Source organism: Peromyscus leucopus, chromosome 16_21 (genome assembly GCF_004664715.2).
Source record: "Peromyscus leucopus breed LL Stock chromosome 16_21, UCI_PerLeu_2.1, whole genome shotgun sequence".
Lineage (NCBI taxonomy): Eukaryota > Metazoa > Chordata > Mammalia > Rodentia > Cricetidae > Peromyscus > Peromyscus leucopus.
In genome coordinates this window covers 4445356-4455491 of record NC_051084.1, presented here as the reverse complement: position 1 = coordinate 4455491, position 10136 = coordinate 4445356, and the positions used below count along the sequence as shown (strand labels likewise).

The 10136-nt window shown below is 49.3% G+C and overlaps 1 protein-coding gene across 1 annotated transcript; it reads left to right on the top strand.

Moving 5' to 3' along the window:
• The first annotated feature begins 292 nt into the window (after positions 1–292).
• On the top strand, positions 293–3270 carry LOC114688761 (protein Shroom2-like). The gene is given in 4 exon segments (XM_028863280.2): positions 293–298; positions 665–1946; positions 1949–2401; positions 2404–3270. Coding segments are annotated over 4 exon segments (2514 nt in total). The 3' UTR covers positions 3177–3270.
• The last annotated feature ends 6866 nt before the right edge of the window (positions 3271–10136 follow it).

The window sequence follows — 10136 nt, the reverse complement described above, 5'->3', positions numbered from 1 at the left end:
GGTCCAGGGACCTGCAAGGGCCCTCAGGACGGCCTCATAGGCCTTGTCAGTGGCAGAATACAGTGGCTGGTTCTGCGTGTTCAAGACCTTGGTGGATGGAGGGGAGCTGGGGTGTATAGGGAACAAGTAGCTTGCCTTCTTCCATGGATGTGGACTTTTCAGCCGTCTTGTTTGTGATGCTGTGGGGATGGGAGTCTGGTGAGTCAGAAGAGGCAGTAGCCTCACAGATTCTTCCCCAGGTGTGCCCAGCATGGCCACTTCTCCCTGAAGGTCCCTTCAAGCATCTGTGGACATGAAGGTTGGACTCACAGAAAGTGGGCGTGAATGTGCTGAAAACAGTCCATGATCACTGGGAAGAGCAGGAAAGGGAGAAGAGAAAGGAGCCATGATGAGGATAAGCGACCCCCGAGGCCACAGAAACTTCTGAGACCTACACAGGACACCATGTGAGCCTCTGTCTCCTGTGGGCGTTGGAGCTTACATGCTCTGTCCTTCAGTCAGGGTATCTAACTCCAGGCTCAGGAGGGGTAGCCATCCTGGTATGTCTGCTGCCTCAGCTTCTGGATGATTTGGAAGAACTCTTCCATGTACTGCGGTGGCGGGGGGTTAGGGGTGGGAGGGTGGGGGGAGGGGAGGCTTCTTGCTCTGGGCTTAAAATTTGAAGCCAGACACAACACTAAGGAATGAGATCCAGATGCGCAGAGCAAAGCTGCAGAAGAGCAAGAGCACTGTGACACTGGCTGGAGACAGTGAGGCTGAGGACTGTGCTGGAGACTGGAGAGCTGATGTGGGGGCTGTCCCAGAAGGTTCCTTTCCCAGTACCTATAAAGAGCACCTGAAGGAGGCCCAGACACAAGTCCTGAAGGCCACCTCCTTCCAATGCCGTGATTTAGATCCCACCCCAGCAGATCAGTATTCAGGACAATCAGAACACAGGACTTGTGACCATACTGCTGCATCTTCTTTATCTTCTTTCCCTGGGGAGTCAGACTCTGTCCCCCGCCTCTGTGAGGCAGGTCTGGCCAAGCCACCCTCTTCTGGAGGTGGTGTGTCTCACATTCTTCAAATTGGAGGCTGGAAACGGTTTGCAGCAGAACAGAAACTGAAATCCTATTCTGAGCCAGAGAAAATGAATGAAGTGGGTCTCTCAGGGGACCACAGTCCTCATCCTAATGTCAGGACACCTGAGGATACTGTGGGTACATTGGCTGACAGATGGAAGTTTTTCGAGGAAACAAGCAAATCTCTTCTCCAGAGGCCAAGCCACAGGCAAGCTGTCTGTGGGCTCTCAAGAGAGAAGGCTGAGAGGCCACAGACAGGGGGCCATGAGTGTGAGAGTACAGAGTCCTGGTTCCAGAAGAGGTCACAGGCTACCTCCTATGGAGAGATCCTCAGTGATGACAGAAAAGTAGAAAAGGCCTCTGAGAAATTGAATCCACCCAGAAGGCTTGGAACCTTCGCAGAATATCAGGCATCTTGGAAGGAACAGAGAAAACCTTTGGAAGCCAGGAGTTCTGGGCGGTACCATTCAGCAGATGATATTCTAGATCAGCAGCAGAAGCCACAGTACATTCATGAACGGTCCCGGTCATCACCGTCCACAGATCACTACTCACAGGAAGTGCCTGTTGAGCCAAACAGGCAGGCAGAGGATTCTGGTGGGCACAAAGAAGCACTTCAGTGTACACTGCAGGCTGAGGAGGGATGCTCTGCTCCAAGCCCATCTGTGCTCAGCAGTGCCCAGCCACAAGACAGCCAGCATGTGAATGAGGATACAACTTTCCCTCAGCCAGAAGCCCAGCTCTCTTCCAAGTGTCGACAGCTACAGACATCAACCATGGAAACCTCTCGCTCCCCTTCACCCCAGTTTGCCCCACAGAAGCTGACAGATAAACCTCCCCTGCTTATCCATGAAGACAACTCAGCAAGAATTGAGCGGGTAATGGACAAAACACCACTGTGAAGATGGTGCCCATAAAAATTGTACACTCAGAAAGCCAGCCCGAGAAGGAGAGCTGCCAGAGTCTCGCATGCCCAGCCGAGCTGCCCGCACTGCCCAGTGGGCTGGAGAGGGACCAGATCAAGACATTGAGTACATCGGAGCAGTGCTACTCCCGCTTCTGTGTGTACACACGACAGGAGGTGGAAGTCCCTTATAGAGCCTGCCCTCCAGAGCCCCGGCCTCCCAGCACCCCTGCACCTCCTGTCAGAGATAGCTGTTCTTCCCCTCCCTCCCTCAACTATGGGAAGGCCAAGGAGAAGACCGAGGATGACTTGAAGTCTGAAGAATTAGCCAGAGAGATTGTGGGAAAGGACAAGTCATTGGCTGACATCTTGGACCCCAGTGTGAAGATCAAAACCACCATGGATCTGATGGAGGGAATTTTCCCCAAAGACGAGTACCTCTGGAGGAAGCTCAGCAGCGGAGGAAGCTGCTTCCCAAAGTCCCCTCACCTAGAGTCACAGAGGACAAGAAACAGGACTCAGGTGTGCCAGGGGTCGTGTCCTTGGCCACCAATTCTGCCTATTACAGCACATCAGCCCCCAAGGCAGAACTGCTTATCAAGATGAAAGACCTACCAGAGCCTGAGGAGTATTCAGGGGGTGACTTGGGCCATGACCTGTCAGTTAAGAAGCAACAGCTCATCAACAGTATCAGCCGCAAGCTGCAGGTGCTCCGGGAAGCCAGTGAAAGCCTGCTGGAGGACATCCAAGCCAATAATGCTCTAGGGGATGAAGTGGAAGCCATTGTGAAAGATGTCTGCAAACCCAATGAGTTTGACAAGTTCCGGATGTTCATTGGGGACCTGGACAAAGTGGTGAACCTCCTGCTGTCACTGTCAGGCCGCCTGGCCCGTGTAGAAAATACCCTTAATAATTTGGATGACAATCCTTCTCCTGGAGATCGGCAGTCACTATTGGAGAAACAGAGAATCCTAACCCAGCAGCATGAGGACGCCAAGGAGCTTAAAGAGAACCTGGACCGTCGTGAGCACATTGTGTTTGACATCCTAGCCACCTACCTCAGCGAGGAGAACCTGGCTGACTATGAGCACTTCGTGAAGATGAAGTCAGCCCTTATCATTGAGCAGCGAGAGCTGGAAGATAAAATCCACTTGGGTGAAGAGCAGCTCAAGTGCTTGTTCGACAGCCTACAACCTGAGAGAAGCAAATGAGAAGCCCATCCCTGCAGAAGTTGGACACTGAGCCTTGGAGATTAATGCCTGGGAATATAAGAGTGAACCCAAGCCTATTTGCCCATCTTTGGAGAGACACACTCTGGAGCCACAAGGCTAGTAAAAAAGCAATAATGTCCTGTTAGTATGTGATGATTTATTTATGTTTTTCATTTCTGTTGGTTTGCTGAGCAGAGTTTTGTATTACACGTGACTTCACAGAATGCCAGGCTTTGCTGGTCAGCAGGGTCCCCTAGGATGTCCAAAGGCTGAGCCCACAATACACGTAAGCACTCCTTTGCAGCAGTGGCACCATTGTTCCTCCCCTGTGTAGATGCCAAATACATCCTTATGGTGCAGGAGAGGAAAGACCCTTGTGATTTAGCCAGGCATGGGCTGCTGTGTGTTCTGTCCTTGTTCATTCTACAATGTGAGCATTCATTGATCTATCATCATGGCATTCTCTGACCCAGTTAAAATCAGTGATGCTGATAAATTATTGATATGTTGGAAACATGAACAGTTTCCTAGTGGTTAAAAACCAACTATGAAACGAACAACCTGTATATTGGATGCATTCATTCCAAGAGTAAAATCATCACATAACTTGTATGCATGCTTGGAAACACCCTAAACAGATAGCTAGTGTCCTTCTTGTCACATCTTAAATAATTTGAAGTCAAGTGACATTACTTGGTTAAAAGTGTGTCTACTAATAATGTTATTGCTTGCTCTTTATTTCCTGAGACTAATGGAATATTTTGAAGTTTCTTTCCCAAAACACTAATTTGTTTGTGTATGTGATTCTTAATGATAATCCGTCGCTTGTCTCTCTTTACTTTTCTGTCTGTTACCGTGGGCCACATGCCATGTACCTTAAGACTTAAGATTCCATCTTCTAGTTTGTTAGAGGTCTTGTGGAGTGATTGCATTTGAAACGGTTTCAAGATTCCTTGTCCTTAGCAGTTAAAAAAAGATGACAAATAGAGTGTTACTCATTAAAGCAGCACTGTCATTCTATTGGTTTCCAGTTAACAGGACAGAGATTGGGAAAAAATATTTGTAAATCATGTATCAGATTTGTTATTCATTTTGATTTTATTATTATCTGTTTGTTTTAGAAGAGTCTCATGTAACCCAGATTGGCTTCAATCTCCCTATGTGGTCCAGATGACCTTGAACTCCTGATCATCCTGCCTCCACTTCCTGAGCTCTGGGTTTACCAACATACCCCACTTCCATGGCTTCATATATCTGATAAAAGATTTGTATGAAGAACTCCCAACAGTATAAAACAAACCATTTGAAAAAAGTGGGCAAAAGACTTGACTAGACACTTCACCAAAGAGGATGTATGTATGGCAGATAAACACATAAAAAAATGTTCACCCACCAGTGATGTGTATAACTTACTTACATTAAATGTGTGTAGATTTGGTATAGTTCAAAAGATGTTTATGTAACTAAATGCATGGTGAAAGATGAGCAAGTCCCTTTAGTGACTTGATGTTTAGGCATCACTAGTCTTGGTTCTGTCAAGGGATTATTTCATTCTTATTTTCCCCTGAGACTGCCGCAGATGCAAAGATTCCCTCTCTGAGCAGTAACCACACCTTTTCCAGAATACACATGCACACTTAGATCCATGTGTATATGCATGTACTCACACTCCCACATACAGTTGTCTTAAAGGACCAGAATCCATGCATTCTGAGCCAGAGGAACAGAGGTTGACACCATAAGCTCTGGTGAAGATGATATCGTCCTCCGTACAGATGAGTCAAGATGGGCAAGCTTCTGTACTGCAGACCACAGATGGCCTTGTTGACAGCCTATCACTATCAGCTGGGAGAAAACCTTTGCAGAAGTGTTGATTCCTATTAAACAAAGCTACGTCTACCTTTCCAAGTCCCTGATCTGCCACTGTAGCCTCCTCCTTCCACTTGGTCATCCCTTGCTGTGAACATGGGTCATGTCAGAAAATGTGATGCTGGCTGTCCACAAACTTTTCAAGGAATTGCAGACTGTTTTGTTTTTAATTTACACCAAGCTATTTACCTGTGGTTCTTTATCCCCAAATACAGTGTTGTGAACATTTTAATGATATGTGTGTAAAATGTGAATAATAGAATTTTGTTTGTCTGTAACCTGCCCTTTCGTGTTGTTCCAGGATTGTCTGTTATGGAGAGCAATATGTAGTGTACTAGCATGCTTGTACTGAAGCACATGACAATTATGTCCATTCCCTGCTTGCCTGTTCCATGTCTGATTAGCAGGGACACAAGAATTCCAGAGAGTCCATGTACGTATGTCTGTGAATAGTGATACTATTTCATAAGAAACAATCTGGTGCTAATGGTTGGTCTTTGGCATGCATAGATGTGGCCATAGCTATGGAACTCTTAACTCTCTGCACACACACTGACCTTGCTTGTGGTCGGTTTTTGAGGCTTTACCCTGAACTCTGCCCTGGCAAAAATGCACATTTGTTCTTGATGCTTACCATTTATCAACAGATCCTCTTGCTTGACTTTAACAAAATAAATAGTGTCTCTTCAAATGAAAAAAAAAAAAATTTGAAGCCAGGGAAGGCTGGCTTCCAGCACCCCCTCTTTGAGGTGCTCATGCTTCCTCAAGGCTCCAAAATACCCCACCCCCTAAGACTCTTCACAGTATGGAGGGCTGCCTCAACTGTCATAGTTACTTGGGCCTCACAATAGACCTGGTAAGCTGGTGAGGTCCAGCCAACGAATGGGGAAACTGAGGCACAAGTGGCCAAGCCATGTGTATAAAATCACATAGCTGGAATTAAAGCAGAGCCTGGGTGTGATCCCAGGTGGTTGGGTTCCTAAGTCTCAGTGTGGACCAAGTTCACAGCCCTTGAGTAAGGAAACTGGGAATACTCCAGTTGGAGCCACTGGCCCCCCAAATATCACTAAAGAGATTTTTAATCTGTAGCCCAGGCAGATTTGGAACTTAGGCCATATCCTCTGCATCAGCCACCACTGTCCTGGGACTATAGGCAGGGGCCACTGCCCTGCTTACACAGGTCTGCAGTGTGAACCCAAAGTCCATGGAACTGCTCATTTGACTTGTGAGCTGGCCTCCCAGCGTCCTCTTGGCAGAGGGGAGGGGAGGAGCCTTCTGACTTCCCCTCAAATCACCACATGGCAGTCTGACTTGTTCATAGCCAGTTTACTTCCTTTTCTCTCCTACTGCAAGGAAACTCGCTAGACCCCATTCTCCTGGCCTCATCCCTCACCCCACCCGCCTCTGTGCCCTGGCATGGCCCCTGCCAGCTTCCATACCGTCTTCCATGTTCCCCTCTCATCCCTTCCTCTGCTCATAGTGTGGGAGGGGCAGGAAGAGGCTTACCAGAAATAGAGGGGCTACACTCCACACCCCTCCCTTGGAGGGTATGCCTTTTGCCCAGACACATCTTGTAGATCTCAGAGGATGCTGTCAGCTCTGCAAGGGTCAGTGAAAACAAGAGTGGAGTCCTGTGGTGGAATGTTGCTTTAATGATGTAAAGACCTGTTACATTTGTTTAACGAAGTAAAGATACTCTGCTTTGCCTGCCTAAGGCACCCGATTAGTCTAAAAAAGCAGAACAGCCAATAGCCAGGCAGTAGAGGGATAGGCGGGGCTGGTGGGCAGAAAGAATAAGTAGAAGGAGGAATCTAGGCTCAAAAATAAGAGAGAGAATGAGAGAGAAAGAGAGGGAGACATCTGGGGCCAGCCAGCCAGCCATGAAGTAGGACATACAGAAAGAAAGAAAGAAAGAAAGAAAGAAAGAAAGAAAGAAAGAAAGAAAGAAAGAAAGAAAGAAAGAAAGGTAAAAAAGCCCTATACATCTTGTATAGATGAAGAGAAGCAGGTTAAATTAAGTTATGAGAGCCAGTGGGACAAGCACAAGACAAGGGCTAGCATTCATAACTGATAATAAGTTTCTGTGTCGTGATTTGGGAGCTGGTCGGTGGCTTCTCCTAAGAGAAAAGCCTGTTACAGAGTCCCTTGTTAGTGTTTTCAGAGCAAAGTCAACAGTCCCAGAGCCCATGGGGACTGAACTGTTAGTAGCCCATACTTACAGTTAGGCTTTTCTGGGCCCTCGGGGGAAGGAGAAGCTCCTGCATTTTGAGGAATCAATGTGTAACCACAGATGGGGGACAGTGAGGAAAGGGGGTCCATTGACTGACAGACTCCAGCCCCCTAAGTATCATGGGTGGGACCTGGTAGTTGGGGGTCTGTTAGCCTGGGGCCTGGATGCAGAACCATGTCTGAGATTGGAAGAAATGCAGCGCAATGGATATGGCCTGAGTGATTCTGCGGGGATTCTAGCAGCCACGTCCCACATGGGAACCCACGAAAGCCCTCCTTTAGGGGCACACTTACCTTTGGCTGGCAAGCCTGACAGAGGGGTCCTGTTAGTTGCAAAGTCTCCTACCACTTAGGGGTAATTCCCAGTGTGGGGAGTTGAAAACTATTACCCCAGGAGGGCAGGCGCCCTCCCCCATATTTTACAGGTGTGAAAATCAGTGCAGAAAGAAATGAATTCCTAGGCCCACACAATCTAAGACAATTATTTTGTTTTTCAGCCTCACACCCTTCTTTCACTGCATCAAATCCATGCCGGCTGAGTGCAGGCCTAAACATGTAGTGAATTCTATGCGAACGTTTCACGAACCTGCGGCTAACTGGAATAGTGTGCCTCTGATACATGCCAACAGTATCGGGTGGGGAGAGCAGAGGGCAGTTAAGGGACCAGCTGCCCCCTCTTCCAGGGTGCCCCTCCCACCAAGCAAGTCATTCTGTAGCAGATAAACATACGCTTGGGGGGGGGGGTCAAGGATGAGCCCAGTCCCTGAGACCCCATGGTGTGTCACAGTCGAGAGCTGAGCCTCCCAAGGAGCAGCTCGCCAAGGCATGGGGCCTCCTGGGAGGTGGCCCTACTTTTCGGGGATCTCAACCAAGCAGAGGCACTTGTATTTCTGCAGAAGCCCCTTTGGGGCCTGGATTGCCCTTGGAGGTTGAGCAGCAGCCGCTGCTGCTCAGGGCTCACGTGGATGCCACACACGGTGCCTATGTGCTCCCTCGCCGTCTGGAATTTCATTTTGCCAGCATTCAGCAGGTCCTGGTGGGCACCAGGTTGTTTTTCTGAATGAATTTAACGATGTTGTAAACCAGTGGTAAAAAGGAAATCTCTTCCTTCATAAGGACAGAGGATGGAGGCCTCAGTGAGGCTGGCATATGGGACATGGCAACCAGCCTCTGCTTGGACTCGGGCAGCTCTCTGGGTGGCAGCAGAGCAATTTTGGCCTGTGGCCCACCTACTACCCCAGTGGAGCTGTGGTGCTGAGAGCTGAGCAGCAGGAGGCAGCAACTTGCTCATTTTGAGGCAGGCCCCGGCTACCACTGTGCTGAGGTCTCATTTGTAGCCCTGGCTTTCCCGGAGCTTGTTTGAGGCTGGCCTCACACTTACAGCCTCCCGGCTATCTCTGTCTCTCACGTGCTGGGATTAAAGATGTGTGTCACCAGGCCCAGCTTTAATTTCCAACTGGATCAAAAGTCTAGAAAGCATATGGGGCCAGGGAAATGGCTCATCAGGTAAAGGGCCTTGTCACCAAGTCTGATGACCTGAGTTCAATCCCTGGGATCCACGTGACGGAAGGAGAGAACTGACTCCCTCAGGGTGTCCTCTGACACCCCCTGCCCACCCACCCCCAGCCTGCAGTGGCTTGCATAGGCTGGAGATGTTGCATCCCATAGAGCTGGAGTTACCGGTGGTTGTGAGCCACTAGGCACGGGCTCTGGGAACTGGACTCAGTCCCCTGGAAGAGCAGCTGGCGCTTTAACCACTGGCCATCTCTTCAGCTCCACAGCTCCCCCCTTAAGTGAAGAATGGCTTACATTTCTCACCCACTGGCCACCTAATGGTGTCCAGGAGTCTCCTGATTGTTACCTGGAAAGTCTGGCTCTGGCTTTTCTGTGTATTGCCTCCCCCGCCCCCACAGGCAGCCACTTCCCTTTGCAGCCTCTCCTCATCTTCTTTTGAGGAGTCAGGGTCTGCATCCATGCTGTGATCAGTTTGTTTATTTCAGGACTGGGGATGGGATCCAGGGCTTTGTACAAGTGAGGCAAGTGCTGGGCCATGGAGCGTCTGCTGTCATCACCAGCACCACAGTTATCACTGTCACCATCACCACCACCATCACCACCACCACCATCATCATCACCACCATCATCACCATCACCACCACCACCATCATCATCATCACCACCATCATCATCTTCACCGTCATCACCATCATCACCATCACCATCTTCACCATCATCACCATCATCATCATCACCAGTGCCACAGTTATCATCACCATTATCATCATCTTCACCATCATCACCATCATCACCATCGTCACCATCGTCATTATCATCATCACATCATGGTTCCCAAGCTCCAGACCCCAGTGCAGAGCTTCACAGGCCGGCACAATCACAGCCACCACACTTAACTCTGTAGCTTCCACGGAAGCCTTGTATTCATCTAGGAGTCACTTGCACATCCTCTGGTGTCTTTTGGCGGGGCGGGGACCAAGGGTCAGGACATTGTGTTTGCCCATTGCATTAGTCACTTTTCTCACTACTGTGACACAATACCGACAACAGCAACCTCGGGAGGAAGAGTTCGGTGTGGTTCTCAGTTCCAGGGGACACGGCCCACCATGGGGGAGAAGGCACGCAGGCATCGCCTCCATCAAGCCAAGGTTTAGACCGGGAATGACAGAGCAAAGGACTTAGTAACAGAGGGGTGCCCACCCTAGCAAGTGCTGGTGTGTGGCTGCCACGCAGGGGCCACCCAGGATTTGGTGGCTGTGATTGGCACTTACAGAGCTGACTGTGCAGGCTGCCCATCTGAAGGGCAGTGCCCCAGTCCCGTGTTGGGTTCCCACTCCATCCCTGGAA